This window comes from Leptodactylus fuscus, chromosome 3 (assembly GCF_031893055.1).
Source record: "Leptodactylus fuscus isolate aLepFus1 chromosome 3, aLepFus1.hap2, whole genome shotgun sequence".
In the NCBI taxonomy this organism is placed as follows: Eukaryota; Metazoa; Chordata; class Amphibia; order Anura; family Leptodactylidae; genus Leptodactylus; species Leptodactylus fuscus.
Window position 1 is genome coordinate 23,864,162 of NC_134267.1, and position 27,198 is coordinate 23,891,359.

The following is a 27,198-nucleotide window of genomic DNA, read 5'->3' on the forward strand; positions in this document are numbered from 1 at the left end:
TTGAACAAAAATATCTGCTAGAAAATGTAGGAATTGTACACATTTCTTTACAAACACTCCACATTTTAGGAGCTCAAAAGTAATTGGACAAATAAACATAACCCAAACAAAATATATATTTTTTTCAATATTTTGTTGCGAATCCTTTGGAGGCAATCACTGCCTTAAGTCTGGAACCCATGGACATCACCAAACGCTGGGTTTCCTCCTTCTTAATGCTTTGCCAGGTCTTTACAGCCGCAGCCTTCAGGTCTTGCTTGTTTGTGGGTCTTTCCGCCTTAAGTCTGGATTTGAGCAAGTGAAATGCATGCTCAATTGGGTTAAGATCTGGTGATTGACTTGGCCATTGCAGAATGTTCCACTTTTTTGCACTCATGAACTCCTGGGTAGCTTTGGCTGTATGCTTGGGGTCATTGTCCATCTGTACTATGAAGCGCCGTCCGATCAACTTGGCAGCATTTGGCTGAATCTGGGCTGAAAGTATATCCCGGTACACTTCAGAATTCATCCGGCTACTCTTGTCTGCTGTTATGTCATCAATAAACACAAGTGACCCAGTGCCATTGAAAGCCATGCATGCCCATGCCATCACGTTGCCTCCACCATGTTTTACAGAGGATGTGGTGTGCCTTGGATCATGTGCCGTTCCCTTTCTTCTCCAAACTTTTTTCTTCCCATCATTCTGGTACAGGTTGATCTTTGTCTCATCTGTCCATAGAATACTTTTCCAGAACTGAGCTGGCTTCTTGAGGTGTTTTTCAGCAAATTTAACTCTGGCCTGTCTATTTTTGGAATTGATGAATGGTTTGCATCTAGATGTGAACCCTTTGTATTTACTTTCATGGAGTCTTCTCTTTACTGTTGACTTAGAGACAGATACACCTACTTCACTGAGAGTCTTCTGGACTTCAGTTGATGTTGTGAACGGGTTCTTGTTGACCAAAGAAAGTATGCGGCGATCATCCACCACTGTTGTCATCCGTGGACGCCCAGGCCTTTTTGAGTTCCCAAGCTCACCAGTCAATTCCTTTTTTCTTAGAATGTTATATATTATATATATAATATGGGCTGAAAGTGCACACTCCCAGCTGCAATATGAGAGTTTCCACATCCAAATCGGAGAAAGGGTTTAGGAATCATAGCTCTGTAATGCATAGCCTCCTCTTTTTCAAGGGACCAAAAGTAATTGGACAATGGACTCTAAGGGCTGCAATTAACTCTGAAGGCGTCTCCCTCGTAAACCTGTAATCAATGAAGTAGTTAAAAGGTCTGGGGTTGATTCCAGGTGTGTGGTTTTGCATTTGGAAGCTGTTGCTGTGACCAGACAACATGCAGTCAAAGGACCTCTCAATTGAGGTGAAGCAGAACATCCTGAGGCTGAAAAAAAAGAAAAAATCCATCAGAGAGATAGCAGACATGCTTGGAGTAGCAAAATCAACAGTCGGGTACATTCTAAGAAAAAAAGAATTAACTGGTGAGCTTGGGAACTCAAAAAGGCCTGGGCGTCCACGGATGACAACAGTGGTGGATGATCGCCGCATACTTTCTTTGGTCAAGAAGAACCCGTTCACAACATCAACTGATGTCCAGAACACTCTCAGTGAAGTAGGTGTATCTGTCTCTAAGTCAACAGTAAAGAGAAGACTCCATGAAAGTAAATACAAAGGGTTCACATCTAGATGCAAACCATTCATCAATTCCAAAAATAGACAGGCCAGAGTTAAATTTGCTGAAAAACACCTCAAGAAGCCAGCTCAGTTCTGGAAAAGTATTCTATGGACAGATGAGACAAAGATCAACCTGTACCAGAATGATGGGAAGAAAAAAGTTTGGAGAAGAAACGGAACGGCACATGATCCAAGGCACACCACATCCTCTGTAAAACATGGTGGAGGCAACGTGATGGCATGGGCATGCATGGCTTTCAATGGCACTGGGTCACTTGTGTTTATTGATGACATAACAGCAGACAAGAGTAGCCGGATGAATTCTGAAGTGTACCGGGATATACTTTCAGCCCAGATTCAGCCAAATGCTGCCAAGTTGATCGGACGGCGCTTCATAGTACAGATGGACAATGACCCCAAGCATACAGCCAAAGCTACCCAGGAGTTCATGAGTGCAAAAAAGTGGAACATTCTGCAATGGCCAAGTCAATCACCAGATCTTAACCCAATTGAGCATGCATTTCACTTGCTCAAATCCAGACTTAAGGCAGAAAGACCCACAAACAAGCAAGACCTGAAGGCTGCGGCTGTAAAGGCCTGGCAAAGCATTAAGAAGGAGGAAACCCAGCGTTTGGTGATGTCCATGGGTTCCAGACTTAAGGCAGTGATTGCCTCCAAAGGATTCGCAACAAAATATTGAAAATAAAAATATTTTGTTTGGGTTATGTTTATTTGTCCAATTACTTTTGAGCTCCTAAAATGTGGAGTGTTTGTAAAGAAATGTGTACAATTCCTACATTTTCTATCAGATCTTTTTGTTCAACCCTTCAAATTAAACATTACAATCTGCACTTGAATTCTGTTGTAGAGGTTTCATTTCAAAACCAATGTGGTGGCATGCAGAGCCCAACTCGCGAAAATTGTGTCACTGTCCAAATATTTCTGACCCTAACTGTAACTACTATAATACTGCTCCTACGTACAAGAATATAACTACTATAATACTACCTCCTATGTACAAGAATATAACTACTATAATACTACTCATATGTACAATAATATAACTACTATAATACTACCTCCTATGTACAAGAATATAACTACTATAATACTGCTCCTATGTACAAGAATATAACTACTATAATACTACTCATATGTACAATAATATAACTACTATAATACTACCTCCTATGTACAAGAATATAACTACTATAATACTGCCCCCTATGTACAAGAATATAACTACTATAATACTGCTCCTATGTACAAGAATATAACTACTATAATACTGGTCCTATGTACAAGAATATAACTACTATAATACTGGTCCTATGTACAAGAATATAACTACTATAATACTGCTCCTATGTACAAGAATATAACTACTATAATACTACTCCTATGTACAAGAATATAACTACTATAATACTACTCCTATGTACAAGAATATAACTACTATAATACTACTCCTATGTACAAGAATATAACTACTATAATACTACCTCCTATGTACAAGAATATAACTACTATAATACTACTCCTATGTACAAGAATATAACTACTATAATACTACCTCCTATGTACAAGAATATAACTACTATAATACTGCTCCTATGTACAAGAATATAACTACTATAAGGGCCAGTTCACATGGAGTTTACGGGTGCGCATTCTGGCACATATACACGTGTCAAAATGTGAGAGCTCAAAACAGATCCCATTCATTTCAATGGGTCATTACGGGCGTATAATACGTGCAATTTTGCGGCTGCAAAATTCTGCGCGTTATACGCCCGTAACGACTCATTGAAATGAATGGGATCTGTTTTGAGCTCTCACATTTTGACACGTGTATATGTGCCAGAATGCGCGCCCGTAAACTCCGTGTGAACTGGCCTTAATGCAGCTCCTATGTACAGGTATATATCTCCTATTATACTGCCCCTCATCTTCTTTGGTGAGTTCCTATATGGCGTCTTTATCTTGACTATGTATATGTAGTCTGCGCCGTGTGATGGTTTCCCGGTAGGCTCTTGTCACATGACTAATCTGTCACTCCATGCCTGCGATGGTTAATGAGGATTACTTCTGGGTGGCAGATCTTGTAATGAATGATCTGTTTGCGGAGTTACGAGAAGATGAATCCCTCCGTCCGGTCTGATCCGTCAGCGTCCTCTTCAGCATGTTGTGTATTTAACCAGCAGATCAGCCATTAATAGTGCGCCCTGGTCTAGGGCTGCGGAGACGATGATAAATGGCGCTGTCCGGAGAGCGGAGCCGCCACGTTTGTTGTTTTATTTATCTTCTCGTCTTCTAATCATTTGCTGAACATTCCGTTTTATCATCGTCCATTAACCAGAAAGTAACAAACAAACATTTTGGGAGTGTAAATGACGGGACCTTCCATTTCCTATGTGAATAATGTTCCTGATCTGGATTAATGGAGATGAGCTTAACCCTGTGTGTGCCGCTCCGAAATGTCCGCAAATCTACCAGGACCCAACATCTTTCAATAATACTCATTATATCAATTCCCTTCTATCCACTTGCAACACCACCGCAGACAATGTTTTTATGCTGACCAGTGTGGAGGTTGTCTGGAGTCTGCGGGTCTGGTCTGGAGTCTGCAGGTCTGGTCTGGAGTCTGCAGGTCTGGTCTGGAGTTCATAGGAAGTGGGGTGTTGTCTGGGGTCTGTATGTAGGAAAAGTCTGGAGTCTGTGGGTCTGGCTTGGGGTCTGCAGGTCTGGTCTGGAGTTCACAGGTCTGGTCTGGAGTTCACAGGTCTGGTCTGGAGTCTGCAGGTCTGGTCTGGAGTTCACAGGTCTAGTCTGGAGTCTGCAGGTTTGGTCTGGAGTCTGCGGGTCTGGTCTGGAGTCTGCGGGTCTGGAGTCTGCGGGTCTGGTCTGGAGTTCACAGGTCTGGTTTGGAGCCTGCGGGTCTGGTCTGGAGTCTGCGAGTCTGGTCTGGAGTCTGCGGGTCTGGTCTGGAGTCTGCGGGTCTGGTCTGAAGTCTGCGGGTCTGGTCTGGAGTCTGCGGGTCTGGTCTGGAGTCTGCGAGTCTGGTCTGGAGTTCACAGGTCTGGTCTGGAGTCTGCGGGTCTGGTCTGGAGTTCACAGGTCTGGTTTGGAGCCTGCGGGTCTGGTCTGGAGTCTGCGAGTCTGGTCTGGAGTCTGCGGGTCTGGTCTGGAGTCTGCGGGTCTGGTCTGGAGTCTGCGGGTCTGGTCTGGAGTCTGCGGGTCTGGTCTGGAGTCTGCGGGTCTGGTCTGGAGTCTGCGAGTCTGGTCTGGAGTTCACAGGTCTGGTCTGGAGTCTGCGAGTCTGGTCTGGAGTCTGCGGGTCTGGTCTGGAGCCTGCGGGTCTGGTCTGGAGCCTGCGGGTCTGGTCTGGAGCCTGCGGGTCTGGTCTGGAGTTCACAGAAAGTTGGGTGTTGTCTGGGGTCTGTATGTAGGAAAAGTCTGGAGTCTGCATTTCTGCCCTGGAGTTTGGGGGTCTACTTTGGAGTCCAGATGTAGGAAAGTGCCGTTTGGGTCTATATGTATGGAAGGTCTGTGGTCTTTATACAGATGAGGTCTATAAAGATCTGGTTTGGTGTCTGTATGTGGAGGTAGGAGGTCTATATACCAAAGGGTCTAGTATGAGAACTGTATACAGGGTGGGACTGATCTAGTTTTGTCATACAGGAGATGTAATATCTGGGTTCGGCATATAGGGGGATCAATCCTCTAATATACAGGACATCTTGTCTGTGATCTGTATACAGGTGGTGTCTAGTCTGGGATCTGTATACAGGCAGTGTATGGTTTGCAGGGCCGTACCTCTAATGAGTGGGGTTGAGCTGAAACTGAGATTTCAGGATCGTTTTTAAAATCCAATTTTCGATCATTTTCCAGCCGATCGCGATCGTTAAATTTGCTCAATCGCCGATCGGAATCTAATCTTTTCCGATCCCGATCGCTCAACCCTATTGGCCAGTAGCCAAGCATTGTGGGAACTAACGTGAGACCTCGATCCCGCCGAAAAAGATCGGGATCTGAATTCTGATCGCGATCGTGAAATTCACTCGATCGACAATCGGAATCCAATCTTTTCTAATCCCGATCGCTCATACTAGAAAAGAAGACAGCACCAGACATTAACAACGGTAGTGTGAACCCAGCCTTCGTGTCCATTATTGTCTGTTATGACGGGTGTCCAGTTTTTTTTTGGGGGGGAGGGGGTTTAAATGGACGCTATCTGAACAGTCATCTAACAGTAGCGTAAACGCCATTTTCCAGTTGTATCCAATCCAAACAATCCTATGACAAATCCACATTATGTTGTTACACTGTATCATTGCAGGTAAAATGTATCAACCTGGCATTCAGTCTCATTAGCTCACACAGGTTTGTAAGGACTGGGTACAATTGTAACAAACCCTCAGCAGTGAGCAGTATACATGCACTTGCTTTCATCTGGGCGTGACTATATGCAGAGATTGCGGCTCATAACCTTGACTCCCATGGGGAACTTTCCGGAAGGCTGTGGTGAGCGATGGCATGTCTTCTTCGGTTATATTACTCATGTGTCATGGTTTCTATGTGATTTCGCCCAGTATCCAGCTCTGTAGATCTGACTCTCACAGACTATACATGATGCATGGAGCGAGCCCTTCGAGGTTAGAGGTTCACTGACCTCATGGACGCCTCCAGCCCCTCCGCTCAATAATCCCTTGTTTTCTGCAGAGGACTCTATAAAAAGCAGAAAACTGCACATGAAGCAGAAACTATTCTGGTGTCAGGATTTCGTTTTGTCTACAGAAAAACTGGTTATTGAACCTGATGCTGCAGAAATAGTCCACGGGGCAATTTACTGCTTATCTGTTTGGGTAGATTCACTTCTTACCAGGCTCGGCGCACGCACAACTCAACGTGTGAATTATCCCTTACTGTCACGAATATCGGAACATTACTTCTAGTTCAGTGTTTTACTATAGGGACAAAACAATAGTCACGTTGTGAAAATCAGATATCAGGGAAAGCTGGGTGATTATAATACCATTGTGATCTACAATAATAACCATAAGACATCAGTGAATCCAAGTAATGTATAATAACAAAGTAAGATAATAAGTCATTAAAGAGAAAGGAAATGATCTCAATAATAATGAAGAGAAACATAAGAATAACTGGGAGGAGAAACCACTGACTGCAGTATATAGCGGTATAGAAAGCAGGAAGAGAAGACAAAAATACAAGGAATATACAAAATCATTAGGGAATGAGATCTGCACAATTATTTTGCACTATATCTACTATAATACCGCCACTATATAGAAGAATATAACTACTATAATACTACTCCTATGTACAAGAATATAACTACTATAATACTACTTCCTATGTACAAGAATATAACTACTATAATACTGCTCCTATGTACAAGAATATAACTACTATAATACTTCCCCCTATGTACAAGAATATAACTGCTATAATACTACTCCTATGTACAAGAATATAACTACTATAATACTGCCTCCTATGTACAAGAATATAACTACTATAATACTGCCCCCTATATACCAGAATATAACTACTATAATACTACTCCTATGTACAAGAATATAACTACTATAATACTACTCCTATGTACAAGAATATAACTACTATAATACTACTCCTATGTACAAGAATATAACTACTATAATACTGTTCCTATGTACAAGAATATAACTGCTATAATACTACTCCTATGTACAAGAATATAACTACTATAATACTGCCTCCTATGTACAAGAATATAACTACTATAATACTGCCCCCTATATACCAGAATATAACTACTATAATACTACTCCTATGTACAAGAATATAACTACTATAATACTACTCCTATGTACAAGAATATAACTACTATAATACTACTCCTATGTACAAGAATATAACTACTATAATACTGTTCCTATGTACAAGAATATAACTACTATAATACTGCTCCTATGTACAAGAATATAACTACTATAATACTGCCTCCTATGTACAAGAATATAACTACTATAATACTGCCCCCTATATACCAGAATATAACTACTATAATACTACTCCTATGTACAAGAATATAACTACTATAATACTACTCCTATGTACAAGAATATAACTACTATAATACTACTCCTATGTACAAGAATATAACTACTATAATACTGTTCCTATGTACAAGAATATAACTGCTATAATACTACTCCTATGTACAAGAATATAACTACTATAATACTGCCTCCTATGTACAAGAATATAACTACTATAATACTGCCCCCTATATACCAGAATATAACTACTATAATACTACTCCTATGTACAAGAATATAACTACTATAATACTACTCCTATGTACAAGAATATAACTACTATAATACTACTCCTATGTACAAGAATATAACTACTATAATACTACTCCTATGTACAAGAATATAACTACTATAATACTGTTCCTATGTACAAGAATATAACTACTATAATACTGCTCCTATGTACAAGAATATAACTACGGTACTATAATACTGCTCCTATGTACAAGAATATAACTACGGTACTATAATACTACTCCTATGTACAAGAATATAACTACTATAATACTGCTCCTATGTACAAGAATATAACTACTATAATACTACCTCCTATGTACAAGAATATAACTACTATAATACTGCTCCTATGTATAAGAATATAACTACTATAATACTGCTCCTATGTACAAGAATATAACTACTATAATACTGCTCCTATGTACAAGAATATAACTACTATAATACTGCTCCTATGTACAAGAATATAACTACTATAATACTACTCCTATGTACAAGAATATAACTACTATAATACTGTTCCTATGTACAAGAATATAACTACTATAATACTAGCTCCTATGTACAAGAATATAACTATTATAATACTGCTCCTATGTACAAGAATATAACTACTATAATACTGCTCCTATGTACAAGAATATAACTACGGTACTATAATACTGCTCGTATGTACAAGAATATGACCAGTATAATACTGCTTCCTATGTACCAGAATATAACTACTATAATACTGCTCCTATGTACAAGAATATAACTACTATAATACTACTCCTATGTACAAAAATATAATTACTATAATACTACACCTATGTACAGGAATATAACTACTATAATACTACTCCTATGTACAAGAATATAACTACTATAATACTACTCCTATGTACAAGAATATAACTACTATAATACTGCCCCTATGTACAAGAATATAACTACTATAATACTGCTCCTATGTATCAGAATATAATTACTATAATACTACTCCTATGTACAAGAATATATCTACTACTATAATACTGTTCCTATGTACAAGAATATAACTACTATAATACTAGCTCCTATGTACAAGAATATAACTATTATAATACTGCTCCTATATACAAGAATATAACTACTATAATACTGCTCCTATGTACAAGAATATAACTACGGTACTATAATACTGCTCGTATGTACAAGAATATGACCAGTATAATACTGCTTCCTATGTACCAGAATATAACTACTATAATACTACACCTATGTACAGGAATATAACTACTATAATACTGCTCCTATGTACAAGAATATAACTACTATAATACTGCTCCTATGTACAAGAATATAACTACTATAATACTACTCCTATGTACAAGAATATAACTACTATAATACTACCTCCTATGTACAAGAATATAATTACTATAATACTACACCTATGTACAGGAATATAACTACTATAATATTACTCCTATGTACAAGAATATAACTACTATAATACTGCCCCTATGTACAAGAATATAACTACTATAATACTGCTCCTATGTATCAGAATATAATTACTATAATACTACTCCTATGTACAAGAATATATCTACTACTAGCTGGTACCCACGACTTCGTCTGTGGTGATTGTAGCAGTGGGTATATAGAGGCGTGGGTAAGGTTTTCGTACTGTGTATAAGGTATGGGATATGAAATGTAACTTTGTATCTTGTTGTTGCTGTAATTCAGAGAATACGTGAGACTTTTGTGTTGAAGTTACTTTGTATTAGAGCTGCTATATATACGGTGTTGGTATAAACTTTACATAGTGACTTTGGGACAGAAGTATTTGAAGTTAACCCTTTCCCACCGATGGCATTTTTTGATTTTCGTTTGTGACTCCCCTCCTTCTAAACCCCATAACTTTTTTATTTCTCCGCTCCCAGAGTCATATGAGGTCTTAATTTTTGCGGGACAAATTTTTCTTCATGATGCCGCCATTATTTATTCTATACAATGTACTGGGAAGCAGGGAAAAAATTCAAAATGGGGTGGATTTCAAGAAAAAATGCATTTCTGCGAATTTCTTACGGGCTTTGGTTTTACGGCGTTCACTGTGCAACCAAAATGACCTGTCCCCTGTATTCTGTGTTTCGTGACGATTCCGGGGATACCAAATTTATATGGTTTTATTTACATTTTGACCCCTTAAAAACAAATTCAAAACTGTAAAAAAAATTTTTTTTTGAAAAGTCGCCATATTCCGACAGCCGTAACTTTTTTATACGTGCGTGTACGGGGATGTATAGGGCGTCTTTTTTTGCGGGACCGGGTGTACTTTGTAGTTCTACCATTTTCGGGAAATGTTATTGCTTTGATCACTTTCTATTCAAATTTTTATCAGAATCAAAACAGTGAAAAAACGGCGGTTTGGCACTTTTGACCATTTTTCCCGCTACGGCGTTTACCGAACAGGAAAAATATTTGTATATCTTTGTAGAGCGGGCGATTTCAGATGCGGGGATACCTAACATGTATGTGTTTCACAGTTTTTAACTACTTTTATATGTGTTCTAGGGAAAGGGGGGTGATTTGAATTTTTAATCCTTTTTTTTTTGTTTTTAATATTTTTTTACTTTTTTTAAACTTTTTTTTGGCATTTATTAGACCTCCTAGGGGTATTGAAATGGGTGGGCGGTGTCGCGGATTGTCAGAGCGGTGGGGGTTGGCAAACATGGCTGCTCCGGAGCGTTAAAGAGCGTCTCCTGGAGTATCGTTGAGGTGAGGGGCAGAGTGGTAAAGTATATGTATATGTGATTGTGTGGGGTTAGGGGCGAGGCTGTAGAGGGGAATAGGAATTTTGTGGCTTGCTATGGTCCAAAGTGTGTGAGATTGCAGAGATGGTGATGTGAGTTTGGGGTTTGTGGGGGTCCTGGGAAAAACGTATGTGCGCTATTGTGACGAAAAGTAGCCTATTGCGCAATCGGGTGTATTAACTATGTTTGTGGAAAATTTCAGCCAAATCGGTCGAGCGGGTTTTGCGTGATTGAGGAACAAACATCCAAACATCCAAACATCCAAACATCCAAACATCCAAACATCCAAACACACAAACATCCAAACACACAAACCCACAAACATCCAAACTCACAAACTTTCACATTTATAATATTAATAGGATAATACTGCTCCTATGTACAAGAATATAACTACTATAATACTACTCCTATGTACAAGAATATAACTACTATAATACTGCTCCTATGTATCAGAATATAACTACTATAATACTACTCCTATGTACAAGAATATAACTACTATAATACTACTCCTATGTACAAGAATATAACTACTATAATACTACCTCCTATGTACAAGAATATAACTACTATAATACTGCTCCTATGTACAAGTATATAACTACTATAATACTACTCCTATGTACAAGAATATAACTACTATAATATTGCTCCTATGTACAAGAATATAACTACTATAATACTACCTACTATGTACAAGAATATAACTACTATAATACTGCTCCTATGTACAAGAATATAACTACTATAATACTGCTCCTATGTACAAGAATATAACTACTATAATACTACTCCTATGTACAAGAATATAACTACTATAATACTGCTCCTATGTACAAGAATATAACTACTATAATATTGCTCCTATGTACAAGAATATAACTACTATAATACTACCTCCTATGTACAAGAATATAACTACTATAATACTACTCCTATGTACAAGAATATAACTACTATAATACTACTCCTATGTACAAGAATATAACTACTATAATACTACTCCTATGTACAAGAATATAACTACTATAATACTGCTCCTATGTACAAGAATATAACTACTATAATACTGCCCCCTACAGTTAGTACCGGATTTATTCTCATCTGACCCCATTATCTTCATGTTTTTAGCTCCGGATGTCTTTCCTTCTGATCGGCTTCTTGTCGGGAGATGTTTCTGTGCGTCTTCATGATAACAGAACTGGCAGGGTGAAGACTCGCACATTATGGCACTTTGCTCATGGGGAGGGTCTTGGTGTTTGGCAGCATTTAGTTCTGTCTCTTCACGGTGTGCTGGAGAGGTAAGTTCTTTATAGTAATCTTGGGCGGTGTCCACCTAGCTTTTTCTGAACTCCTGAGTGGATATTATCCCTAGGAATTTCATACCGCCCTGCGATCACATGATCTCATTCTATAATCTGTCTATATCTTCTGCCATGTAGGTTTTGGCTGGAGATTCATGCATCTTGGTCCAAGGAATCGGACTCCATCATGGCGTTTGACAATATATCACTGAGCCTGGGCTGTTACCTGACAAGTAAGTTCCTTCAGACAGGAATACACCGAGACTCTGCAGTAGGGGTTGGGGGACAGGAATACACCGAGACTCTGCAATATGATTTAGGGGAACCTCTACATGATGCTTTAATAATAGAAGATGCTGATCGACTTAGAAATAAGAAACAAATGTTGTAGTCCTTCTTTAACCCCATTGTCCTGTGTCTAATGGGAGTTGGAGGAAACTACCCCAAATATTACATCCACTCTTCTAGATCATCAGTAGTTTTGGTGCAAAGAACAAGATCCCAATCCAATCCTCTTCTAACACTCCAGGTAATGGCGAGGTGGCTGCACAGACCGTGTCGTACCTATCCAGCAATCTCCTGATGGAGAGCACCAATAGCCAGAAGAAAAATGAAACGTTGTCGCAACATCTAGAGGAAGAATATATTCCAACTGCACAATCATCCAAGCAAGGTACAAGAAGCAAGGAAGCGCTGTACAGCAAGACTACTGTGACGTATAGACTGTTACATTGATAACCACTGTTTAGTATCAATGTCTAATAGAAGGGCATCATATACCCGACACAGCAGATAAAGGACAGAAACTGCCGCTGTACACAGTGACTGCACCAGCAGAATAGTGAGCGCAGCTCTGGAGTATAATACAGGATGTAACTCAGGATCAGTACAGGATAAGTAATGTAATGTATGTACACAGTGACTGCACCAGCAGAATAGTGAGCGCAGCTCTGGAGTATAATACAGGATGTAACTCAGGATCAGTAAAGGATAAGTAATGTAATGTATGTACACAGTGACTGCACCAGCAGAATAGTGAGCACAGCTCTGGAGTATAATACAAGATGTAACTCAGGATCAGTATAGGATAAGTAATGTAATGTATGTACACAGTGACTGTACCAGCAGAATAGTGAGCGCAGCTCTGGAGTATAATACAGGATGTAACTCAGGATCAGTACAGGATAAGTAATGTAATGTATGTACACAGTTACTGTACCAGCAGAATAGTGAGCGCAGCTCTGGAGTATAATACAGAATAAGTAATGTAATGTATGTACACAGTGACTGTACCAGCAGAATAGTGAGTGCAGCTCTGGAGTATAATACAGAATAAGTAATGTAACGTATGTACACAGTGACTGTACCTATAGAATAGTGAGTGCAGCTCTGGAGTATAATACAGAATAAGTAATGTAATGTATGTACACAGTGACTACACCAGCAGAATAGTGAGCGCAGCTCTGGAGTATAATACAGGATAAGTAATGTAATGTATGTACACAGTAACTGCACCAGCAGAATAGTGAGTGCAGCTCTGGAGTATAATACAGGATAAGTAATGTAATGTATGTACACAGTGACTGTACCAGCAGAATAGTGAGTGCAGCTCTGGAGTATAATACAGGATAAGTAATGTAATGTATGTACACAGTGACTGCACCAGCAGAATAGTGAGCGCAGCTCTGGAGTATAATACAGGATGTAACTCAGGATCAGTACAGGATAAGTAATGTAATGTATGTACACAGTGACTGCACCAGCAGAATAGTGAGTGCAGCTCTGGAGTATAATACAGGATGTAACTCAGGATCAGTACAGGATAAGTAATGTAATGTATGTACACAGTTACTGTACCAGCAGAATATTGAGCGCAGCTCTGGAGTATAATACAGAATAAGTAATGTAATGTATGTACACAGTGACTACACCAGCAGAATAGTGAGCGCAGCTCTGGAGTATAATACAGGATAAGTAATGTAATGTATGTACACAGTGACTGCACCAGCAGAATAGTGAGCACAGCTCTGGAGTATAATACAAGATGTAACTCAGGATCAGTACAGGATAAGTAATGTAATGTATGTACACAGTTACTGTACCAGCAGAATAGTGAGCGCAGCTCTGGAGTATAATACAGGATGTAACTCAGGATCAGTACAGGATAAGTAATGTAATGTATGTACACAGTTACTGTACCAGCAGAATAGTGAGCGCAGCTCTGGAGTATAATACAGAATAAGTAATGTAATGTATGTACACAGTGACTGCACCAGCAGAATAGTGAGCGCAGCTCTGGAGTATAATACAAGATGTAACTCAGGATCAGTATAGGATAAGTAATGTAATGTATGTACACAGTGACTGTACCAGCAGAATAGTGAGCGCTGCTCTGGAGTATAATACAGGATGTAACTCAGGATCAGTACAGGATAAGTAATGTAATGTATGTACACAGTGACTGTACCAGCAGAATAGTGAGTGCAGCTCTGGAGTATAATACAGAATAAGTAATGTAACGTATGTACACAGTGACTGTACCTATAGAATAGTGAGTGCAGCTCTGGAGTATAATACAGAATAAGTAATGTAATGTATGTACACAGTGACTACACCAGCAGAATAGTGAGCGCAGCTCTGGAGTATAATACAGGATAAGTAATGTAATGTATGTACACAGTGACTGCACCAGCAGAATAGTGAGTGCAGCTCTGGAGTATAATACAGGATGTAACTCAGGATCAGTACAGGATAAGTAATGTAATGTATGTACACAGTGACTGTACCAGCAGAATAGTGAGCGCAGCTCTGGAGTATAATACAGGATGTAACTCAGGATCAGTACAGGATAAGTAATGTAATGTATGTACACAGTGACTGTACCAGCAGAATAGTGAGCGCAGCTCTGGGGTATAATACAGGACAGGTAATGTAACGTATTCACACTGCGCTTTCAGTTCTTCGTGCGAGAAAAGCATATTGCAAAGTTTGTCATTGACTCCAGACTGAAACATTGTAGCAAACTAGTAGAGATTTGTGCAGCTGCTGCTGACGTGTTTTAGCTCACAGAGCGTTGTCTGGACTCTAGGGTATTACTGTGAGGTCCCAGCTTGCTGCGTATATCCTTTTCCTTAGGAGTGATTCTGGAGACGTCTTGGGTGCAGGACTTACATCGAATTGCTCATTATAAGACATGGCTTCCAGGATCGGATGTATAATCAGACGCTATTATCATGACATCACACAACCTGCTCATTATACTTCCTTCTGTAGGTGATATAATGAAGGCATTTCGGCCATTTCTTAGAACAAGGCCCCGCAGTCAGCCCAGAATCCACATGTGATTATATCAATGAAAGCCCAGGACACAGGTCACACTAATGGCCGGGCAGTGATGATTGATCAGCCGGGCCAGCGTCACATCACAGCTCATTGTCTGCAGATTGTAACAAGCTCTTTCTATTAGTTTAGAGTGAATATTCGGAGAGGCCTCTTCACTCGCTGTGAAAGATGGTGGTACATGGGCAAAAACAGTGTCCACTCTTTAAAGGGACACTAAACCTTAAAGGGTGTCATAAAAACAAACATCTCAACCTTGACCTAAAAATATTTAGGTTAGAATCACCTTAATCAATCCATTCTTTAACCGCTGTAAATCTCTGCCCCCGAGGTCAAGAGATCACTGGTCGTGAAAAAATTACGTCCTTGGAACAAAAGGGAAGTCACCATTACTCGAATGGGGCCATTTGCATATTTAAAAACAAGTGATAGATTAGGAACTGAGTCAGTGATCCACAAAGGGAAAATGTCATTTGATTCAAATGACATTAACCTATCTATCTGCAGGGCTGGGGTGATATGCTGGTTCTGGTGACAGTAACCTATCTATCTGCAGGGCTGGGGTGATATGCTGGTTCTGGTGACACTAACCTATCTATCTGCTGGGCTGGGGTGATATGCTTGGTCTGGTGACACTAACCTATCTATCTGCAGGGCTGGGTGATATGCTGGTTCTGGTGACACTAACCTATCTATCTGCAGGGCTGGGGAGATATGCTTGGTCTGGTGACAGTAACCTATCTATCTGCAGGACTGGGGTGATATGCTGGTTCTGATGACATTAACCTATCTATCTGCAGGGCTGGGGTGATATGCTGGTTCTGGTGACACTAACCTATCTATCTGCAGGGCTGGGGTGATATGCTTGGTCTGGTGACAGTAACCTATCTATCTGCAGGGCTGGGTGATATGCTGGTTCTGGTGACATTAACCTATCTATCTGCAGGGCTGGGGTGATATGCTGGTTCTGGTGACACTAACCTATCTATCTGCAGGGCTGGGTGATATGCTGGTTCTGGTGACAGTAACCTATCTATCTTCTGGTGTAGGCTGATATGCTGGGGTCTGGGGACACTCCGGTTAATTTAATGGCTTAAAACACTGGAGATGTGTCATTTGGGGAAATAAAGATTCTACATTTTCTGTAACTTATCAGCTAATGTAACCACATCGTGGCAATATAGAAAGGGCAGAATTTCCACTATGTGTAATATTCCTGCAATGTGTGGATGGGATTATACAGAATCACATCCACTTTCCAGGGACTGTAAAACTCTGTGTTTATTCCTGGGATATTCCCGCTTCAACCAAAATGGTGCATGTTTGCAACACTGAGCCCCAATTTAATGGTGGTTTGTCCCGATCACATAGGCCCCACCCTTCAGTCACAACTGCTCCATCTTTATCAGATCTGATTTGCACAAGTGATGGCAGAAAGTTCCATAAATATGATCTTAGCTCACCGCCACATTGGCACTCCAGTTCTGACGTTCGCTGTCTTTCCGTTTCTGTGTATTATCTTTCAGGTTACTGGTTATTCACCACCTGTGGTGCCAGCGGACCTCACGGACCCAGTCAGAAGCTTTGTGATGAGGCCTATGAAAACTTCAGTGTAATTGTTGGAACAGGGACCCTGAAAGGCGTGCAAATCTGGAGAGTCCCAGAGACCAACAGATACAGGTAAATTAGATGATTATTAATCTTAAAGTGAGTGTCCCAGAATGAGAGTGGTGTCACTTACCCCTATGTACAAGAATATAACTACTATAATACTGCTCCTGTGTACAAGAATATAACTACTATAATACTACCCTCTATGTACAAGAATATAACTACTATAATACTGTTCCTATGCACAAGAATATAACTAGTATAATACTACCTCCTATGTACAAGAATATAACTACTATAATACTGCTCCTATGTACAAGAATATAACTACTATAATACTGCTCCTGTGTACAAGAATATAACTACTATAATACTACTCCTATGTACAAGAATATAACTACTATAATACTGCTCCTGTGTACAAGAATATAACTACTATAATACTGCTCCTGTGTACAAGAATATAACTACTATAATACTACCCTCTATGTACAAGAATATAACTACTATAATACTGTTCCTATGCACAAGAATATAACTAGTATAATACTACCTCCTATGTACAAGAATATAACTACTATAATACTACTCCTATGTACAAGAATATAACTACTATAATACTGCTCCTATGTACAAGAATATAACTACTATAATACTGCTCCTATGTACAAGAATATAACTACTATAATACTGCTCCTATGTACAAGAATATAACTACTATAATACTACCTCCTATGTACAAGAATATAACTACTATAATACTACTCCTATATACAAGAATATAACTACTATAATACTACTCCTATTTACATGAATATAACTACTATAATACTACTCCTATGTACAAGAATATAACTACTATAATACTACTCCTATTTACATGAATATAACTACTATAATACTACTCCTATGTACAAGAATATAACTACTATAATACTGCTCCTATGTACAAGAATATAACTACTATAATACCGCTCCTATGTACAAGAATATATCTATTATAATACTGCTCCTATGTACAAGAATATAACTACTATAATACTACCTCCTATGTACAAGAATATAACTACTATAATACTGCTCCTATGTATAAGGATATAACTACTATAATACTACTCCTATGTACAAGAATATAACTACTATAATACTGCTGCTATGTACAAGAATATAACTACTATAATACTACCTCCTATGTACAAGAATGTAACTACTATAATACTGCTCCTATGTACAAGAATATAACTATAATACTGCTCCTATGTACAAGAATATAATTACTATAATACTACTCCTATGTACTAGAATATAACTACTATAATACTGCCCCTATGTACAGGAATATAACTACTATAATACTGCTCCTATCTACAAGAATATAACTACTATAATACTACCTCCTATGTACAAGAATATAACTACTATAATACTACTCCTATGTACAAGAATATAACTACTATAATACTACTCCTATGTACAAGAATATAACTACTATAATACTGCTCCTATGTACTAGAATATAACTACTATAATACTGCCCCTATGTACAGGAATATAACTACTATAATACTACTCCTATGTACAAGAATATAACTACTATAATACTGCTGCTATGTACAAGAATATAACTACTATAATACTGCTCCTATGTACAAGAATATAACTACTATAATACTGCTCCTATCTACAAGAATATAACTATAATACTGCTGCTATGTACAAGAATATAACTACTATAATACTACCTCCTATGTACAAGAATATAACTATAATACTGCTCCTATGTACAAGAATATAAATACTATAATACTGCCCCTATGTACAGGAATATAACTACTATAATACTACTCCTATGTACAAGAATATAACTACTATAATACTACTCCTATGTACAAGAATATAACTACTATAATACTGCTCCTATGTACAAGAATATAACTACTGTAATACTGCTCCTATTTACAAGAATATAACTACTATAATACTACTCCTATGTACAAGAATATAACTACTATAATACTGCTCCTATGTACAAGAATATAACTACTATAATACTGCTCCTATGTACAAGAATATAACTACTATAATACTGCTCCTATTTACAAGAATATAACTACTATAATACTGCTCCTATGTACAAGAATATAACTACTATAATACTACTCCTATGTACAAGAATATAACTACTATAATACTGCTCCTATGTACAAGAATATAACTACTATAATACTGCTCCTATTTACAAGAATATAACTACTATAATACTGCTCCTATGTACAAGAATATAACTACTATAATACTGCTCCTATTTACAAGAATATAACTACTATAATACTACTCCTATGTACAAGAATATAACTACTATAATATTGCTCCTATGTACAAGAATATAACTACTATAATACTACCTCCTATGTACAAGAATATAACTACTATAATACTACTCCTATGTACAAGAATATAACTACTATAATACTGCTCCTATGTACAAGAATATAACTACTATAATACTACTCCTATGTACAAGAATATAACTACTATAATACTGCTCCTATGTACAAGAATATAACTACTATAATACTACTCCTATGTACAAGAATATAACTACTATAATACTGCTCCTATGTACAAGAATATAACTACTATAATATTGCTCCTATGTACAAGAATATAACTACTATAATACTACCTCCTATGTACAAGAATATAACTACTATAATACTACCCTCTATGTACAAGAATATACAGTAACTACTACAATACTGCCCCTATGTACAGGAATATAACTACTATAATACTGCTCCTATGTACAGGAATATAACTACTATAATACTGCTCCTATGTACAAGAATATAACTACTATAATACTACTCCTATGTACAAGACTATAACTACTATAATACTACCTCTATGTACAAGAATATAAACTCCTATAATACTACCTCCTATGTACAAGAATATAACTACTATAATACTGCCCCTATGTACAGGAATATAATTAGTTCATCCCTGTACACACTCAGTTTTCAGATAGATATTTTGTATCATTTTGAGTTCTTGATTCTTCCGTCCTCTCTCAGTTTAGTACATTAGATGGACTTGCGTTCTCGGCGGTGATTTTCGCGGTATGGCGCTCTCCAGGCTGTAATTACTTGCGGTACTTGTCATTAAGCAGGGTCTCTTGAGTTGTGTAATTACTTATTATAATTAAACCCTTCTGGGTATTTATATCCTTCCTCCAGTTACTATCCAGCTGCTATAAGCACACCTCCACTCCCTGCCACTCGCTGCTCCGGACTATAATCTGCTATTCCTAGGAGTTTTGCGGTATTTCTGTATATTACGTGTTCTCCTGTATAATCTTATAATGTCTCCTGAAGAGTTTACAATCTACTTCCTTTTACTTGTAAATCCTGTACCCTGTATATCTAATGTGTCTCGGTCAGCAGAGGTTTCATCACACAATGTCACTCTAAGGTCACTGATCCTACACATCGCCCCAAAGAGTCCGTTCTATCTCAGCTTTACCCTATATGACACAGACAGAATGAATAATACTGCCCCATAGTCAGCCACGTGCAGGGAATTGGAAACTACTACACATATCTGCAGATGGTGTGATAGACAAGCCTTACAACAGTGACTGTTATAACCCAAACCACCCCCACCCCCCACCCCCTATACCCACCACTCACCCACCCGAATCTAACTCCCCCCACCACCACCGCCCACTTTACTAGCTTTGGCAATGCCAAATACCTATTCGGACGTGCCAATAAAGCTTTTTTGATTTGATTTGTGTCCTAGAGTCTACATCAGTTCTAAAATACTCTGTGCTGCTGGGTATTTTACGCCCTCCAGTATGTATCTATTACTCTTTGACCTCCAACAGCACCAGCACAGTCCTCTCCTAAAATACTCTGTGCTGCTGGTTACACTGCTCCTTCCACTGTGTAACTATTTCTCTGTTTCCTCCTATAATATCAGCACAGTTTTCTCCTAAAATACTCTGTGCTGCTGGGGACCCTGCTCCCTCCACTATGTGACTATCACTCTGCGACCTCCTACAGCATCAGCACACTCTTCTACTGATTTACTCTGTGCTGCTGTGGTCCTAATTCTTATTGCTATCTCATCTCCTCCATTGCTCTCTTTTCCTGATTTGCTCTGTGCTGCTGTGGTCCCAAATCTTTCTATGTCACCTCCTCCACTGCCCTCTTCCCCTGTCCTCACTAATGTAATTATCGACCTCTGCTCACATGACTGTAAAAACTGTTTATGAATTTGGAAAATCAGATTATGTTTAGAGGATTTTAGAAAATCTGAGCAAATTAAATATCTTAAATTTCAATGAGATTTCTTTTCAAAAAGATTGAGGCATTTGACTTGCAATACTGTGTCTGACCACACGGAGTGCTGTGGTGAGAAACTCCATCAATGATCATCACATGCAACTAAGCACTGTCTATGTAATACTTTTCTCTATGGCTCTACCTAGTGGTAGAATTGTTTATTGCAGCCATTTATGACACTGCACGTACAGAAGGGGGAATTTATCCTGATATCTGTTGCTGTGAGTCCTACAGGTTTTACGTGTAGTCAGTATTGAGCCCGGTCACTTATCATCCAGCCATGACTTCATTTCCTTCTTTCTTTAGGATCTCGGGTTATGGGGCCGCTGGTGGGATTGGAGTAAAAACACCAACGAGGGCCCATGGTACGGCACTGGTGGGGGTGTACGAGTTACGAAAGGATGACATCCTATACATACTGGTTGGACAACAAGGAGAAGACGCTTGCCCAAGAGTAAGTGACAACAATGTGTATTCCAAGTATTGGTGTCAACCCTAGAGTAGGGACAGTTTCAGGATAAAGACCTAACTAGAAACCCTATGGTGGACAGAGAGGGTAGTAGACAAGCCAGGGTCAAAAACCAGGAGAGTAGGGGAATAGCCATAAGTAAATCAGAGGAATATGGCCATGGTCAAGTCTAGGAGGTCACAGATAAAGCCGAATCAGAAAGCAAAGGGTAAATCAGGAGATCAGCAGAACACAGGGAAATGTACTGGGAGTAAATTCTGAGAACATAGAGCCTGGAAGCCAATGTAATCACAGGCACTGGAGCAAGGACAGTGTCAGGTTACAATACCCTGCCTCAATTCTGGAATGGGGCTGAATACAACCCTGAATGTCTCTGCATCTCTGACTGAACAGACCCAGCCAAAGTCTGACTGGTAGACATAGCAACCTCAAAGCAACAAATGCAAATGACGCACAGAACACAATGACGACTACAGCGCAGATATTAGATAAAATAAGATTTATTTCACATAGGTCACCCCAAAATTGCTACCCCCCCTCCCCAAATTAAAGAGGTCACATTATGTTATTATAATATTCCTGAGGTGTAGATTGTGGCATCCTATTGACTTATTACCAACCCATCAGTGTCCTTCAAATCCACACGTTATACTAAAATCTACCCACAGCAGCAAAACCTGCTTGTTGATGGTTTCCATGTAAAAGCTGACAGATTTAATATACAAACTACAGATTATACTGAACTATATAAACCACAGATTATACGCACCTGGGGGCCCTTTAAGAGGAGCCTATATTTGCATGGCAGTGATGAAGTGCCAGAGATGATTTGCGTAGCCGCGTCCTTCCTGATGACCGTTCCCCGTTCACTTCCATTGTCCGTGGACGATACATCATATATATATTAATACATATTATAATCGAGTAAATTCAGGAGCTCTTTAATGAAGTGTAATATTACTGTGAGCGGGATCGGGAGCGCGGCGCTAGTGCTATAATTAGGTTCTACTCCATTGGATTGAGGTTTATCCAGTTAATTGGATTGTAATCAGCGGCGCCACAATAGGGCAGTCAGCGGAGACGCTTCACAATGTCACATCTCTCTCCGCCGCTCTTTATTAGAAAATCTGCTTCATATTCAGGACTGGAGAACTCAATTACCACTCGTCTATAGAAGGCTCGTGTAGGGGAGAATAGAGAGACCCGGTCCCATCCAAGACACCGCTCCGAACTGGAGGGGGGCTGATACAGCCATTTAAAGGGCATCTACATAAAACTAAAATAAGGGGGTCTGGAGATAAAAGACCCTGAGATGTGTCTTGGTGCAAAATCTTGTTAGATTCTGTTCATCCGTCTTTGAGATATCATCTAATATATATATAGTGGGTGACAACCACTCATTTTTTTTATCCCCATACGGGGCTTGAACCTGTGGTCAGTAGTATTACTACAGAGGTCAACCGCAGGCAGCAGAAATTAAGAAAATAGGTAAACAGGTGAATGTTGGGACCCGAGGAGTCAGGGGTCAATCGAGGGACTACACATATAGTAAATCCTTGCGATCGGAGAGGACCCTAGTCATGGGCGTTACCACTGAGCCTCCGACAGGCGCCATATTTAAAGTGGCAACGTCAGCCAAAGTATTACATTGGGACGGTTTGTTCACAATTGTTGTATAAACAGCGCTCAATGTGTGAAAAAAAAACTAAAAAAAAAAAGTGCCACTAAGGCCGTCCACATGACAGCCCCCCACGCCCAGCTCGCCCCCCAACCCTCTCCCCATAGGGTTTAGCCTTATCCTCAGGGAGTGACCGGGACCTCCAGGGGACTCCACCTGATAATCTCTGCTTTTCTCCCTACCCAGGCTGACCCCGTCCTAAAAATGGTGTGCATGGGCGAAAATAACCTGATCGAGGAGGAAATCCGAATCAACGGGAGTGTCAGCGAATGGGCCGGTGGGGGAGGAGGAGGCGGAGGAGCTACTTATATCTTCAAGGTAAGGTAGCAATAAGGAGATGAGGCCACCTGTATCACCGGACCTGACCCATAGCAGTACCAGAAGAAACAGATGTTATACTCCAGTCACATCCAAGGCTGCATTTATCACTCTGCTAATTGTAAACCTTACCTACAGCGCAGTCGGAAATCACAGTCTCTTATTTTTTGTGTTAATAATTCTTCCTGACATAGTTCAATACAATCTGATTCGATTTGTTACATTTTGACTTTTTTTTACATCATTTTAAGTTTACGATCTTTGATTAAGCCTTAAATTCCAGTCGCATCCAAAGCTGCATCTAGACTTCTGCTGCTTGTCATGTACAAGGTATCACCTTGGCAATGACTGATGTGCGTAGATGAATTCCTGTAAGCAATGCACTCTGATCAAGTCTATATCATGCCTTATACTCCAATCACATCTAAAGCTGCATCTAGACTTCTGCTGCTTGTCATGTACAAGGTATCACCTTGGCAATGACTGATGTGTGTAGAAAAGTTCCTGTAGGCTCTATAGCATGCCTTATACTCCAATCACATCTAAAGCTGCACCCAGATTTCTGCTGCTGTCACCTAGAATGTATCATCTTAGCAATGACTGATGTGCATAGATGAATTCCTATAAGCAATGCACTCTGATTAAGTCTATATCATGCCTTATACTCCAATCCCATCTAAAGCTGCATCAAGAATTCTGCTGCTGCCACCTACAATGTATCATCTTGGCAATGACTTATGTGCATAGATGAATTCCTATAAGCAATGCACTCTGATTAAGTCTATATCATGCCTTATACTACAATCACATCTAAAGCTGCACCCAGAATTCTGCTCAATCTAACAGCATGGCACAGATTGACCAGCATAGATGAGTTTCAGTTCATGATGAGAGCACATGATGGTGTGCGGTAGTGACATAAACCACCACAAGAGGGCACCCCTTTCTGTTTTTTCTTTCTGTGACCCCTCCCCCATCACCTGTGTGTACCCCTGCTATTAACCTCTACATATTATGGGATGGGTTGCATCCACCAGTTTCTTGGCCACCAGCCCCTTGCTGATATGACATGCCACCAGTAGGGGGCAGTAAATGTTATGCTAACATTTCCACAAGCCCAAGAAAATTTGTATGAAATGTAATTTTTAATTTCATTTATAGATGGAGAATGGGAAATATATCCCACTACTGATCGCCGCAGGAGGAGGAGGAAGAGCGTACAGGGCCAAAGCAAATATCATCCACCCCGAGAGGCTGGAGAGCAATTCCACCATACCAGGGGTCAATGGGAAATCTGGGGCAGCAGGTACATTTTTAAAAAAAAAAATTGTGAATTTAAAGTGTTACAAAAAGTTTCTCTAATTCTCTGTCCTGTAAACTGTTGAGTGGTGTAACCATTTTGTGTAATTCTTAAAACATAAGACATCTGATTCATGCAAAAAACTAGTTAACAATTTTACTTGTAATACCCTGCCTGACCACATGGTGTGCTGTTCACAAAAATATACCCATGAGCATCACACAGAGCAATGGACTTTAATCTGAGCAGATAGAAAAGAAATCTCTACTGCTCCACCTAGTGGATGTTTTATATCTGCTTATCCTGTGTAATATAAATTCTTGTGTTTCCTGTGCAGGAGGTGGAGGCGGCTGGAGCGATCACACATCAGTACCCTGGGCAGGAAAATCTCTCTTGGACGGAGGAATCGGGGGAGAATCCTGTCCACAGGCCATCAAGAAGTGGGGGTGGGAAACAAGAGGGGGTTTTGGAGGTGGCGGAGGCGGCTGCTCCTCAGGGGGAGGAGGTGGAGGATATATTGGTAAGTGGGATCTAATTATATCCTATTAATATTATAAATGTGAAAGTTTGTGTGTTTGGATGTTTGCATGTTCGGATGTTTGTTCCTCAATCACGGAAAAACCGCTCGACCGATTCGGCTGAAATTTTCCACAAACATAGTTAATACACCCGATTAAACAATAGGCTACTTTTCGTCACAATAGCGCACATACGTTTGTGCCAGGACCCCCACAAAACCCAAACTCACACCACCATCTCTGCAATCTCACACACTTTGGACCATAGCAAGCCACAAAATTCATATTGCCCTCTGCAGCCTCGCCCCTAACCCCACACAATCTCATATACATATACTTTACCACTTTGCCCCTCACCTTACCGATACTCCAGGAGGCTCTCTTTAACGCTCCGGAGCAGCCATGTTTGCCGACCCCCACCGCTCTGACAATCCGCGACACCCCCCACCCATGTCAATACCCCTAGGCGGTCTAATAAATATTAGGTATCCCCACGTCCAAAATCGCCCGCTCTACAAAGCTATACAAATATTTTTCCTGTTCGGTAAACGCCGTAGCGGGAAAAATGGTCAAAAGTGCCAAACCGCTGTTTTTTCACTGTTTTGATTCTGATAAAAATTTGAATAAAAAGTGATCAAAGCAATAACATTTCCCGAAAATGGTAGAACTACAAAGTACACCCGGTCCCGCTAAAAAAGACGCCCTATACATCCCCGTACATGCACGTATAAAAAAGTTATGGCTGTCGGAATATGGCGACTTTACAAAAAAAAATTTTTAAACACAGTTTTGGATTTTTTTTAAGGATTCAAAATGTAAATAAAACCATATAAATTTGGTATCCGCGGAATCGTAATGAAACACAGAATACAGGGGACATGTCATTTTGGTTGCACAGTGAACGCTGTAAAACCAAAGCCCGTAAGAAAGTCGCAGAAATGCATTTTTTCTTCAAATCCACCCCATTCTGAATTTTTTCCCTGCTTCCCAGTACATTATATACAATAAATAATGGTGGCATCATGAAGAAAAATTTGTCCCAGGAAAAATTAAGACCTCATATGGCTCTGGGAGCGGAGAAATAAAAAAGTTATGGGGTTTAGAAGGAGGGGAGTCACAAACGAAAATCAAAAAATGCCATCGGCGGGAAAGGGTTAACTTCAAATACTTCTGTCCCAAAGTCACTATGTAAAGTTTATACCAACACCGTATATATAGCAGCTCTAATACAAAGTAACTGCAACACAAAAGTCTCACGTATTCTCTGAATTACAGAAACAACAAGATACAAAGTTACATGTCATATCCCATACCTTATACACAGTACGAAAACCTTACCCACGCCTGTATATACCCACTGCTACAATCACCGCAGACGAAGTCGCGGGTACCAGCTAGTATTATATATATATTATAAACTGATGTGGACCAGGCTGGTATAACCTGGGTATCTCCTGTATATAATTCTATATGTACAGCTGGTATAACCTGGGTATCTCCTGTATATAATTCTATATG

The 27,198-nt window shown here is 39.5% G+C and overlaps 1 protein-coding gene across 1 annotated transcript in view; it reads left to right on the forward strand.

Moving 5' to 3' along the window:
• ALK (ALK receptor tyrosine kinase) overlaps window positions 1-27,198 on the forward strand; it is a 435,118-nt gene that overhangs the window by 375,836 nt on the left and 32,084 nt on the right. Inside the window, exons 9-16 of the mRNA XM_075267217.1 lie at window positions 11,926-12,095; window positions 12,237-12,331; window positions 12,628-12,771; window positions 16,964-17,117; window positions 21,704-21,851; window positions 23,731-23,862; window positions 25,024-25,168; window positions 25,500-25,682. Coding sequence (XP_075123318.1) covers window positions 11,926-12,095; window positions 12,237-12,331; window positions 12,628-12,771; window positions 16,964-17,117; window positions 21,704-21,851; window positions 23,731-23,862; window positions 25,024-25,168; window positions 25,500-25,682 — 1,171 coding nt within the window. The remainder of the gene's footprint in view (window positions 1-11,925; window positions 12,096-12,236; window positions 12,332-12,627; window positions 12,772-16,963; window positions 17,118-21,703; window positions 21,852-23,730; window positions 23,863-25,023; window positions 25,169-25,499; window positions 25,683-27,198) is intronic.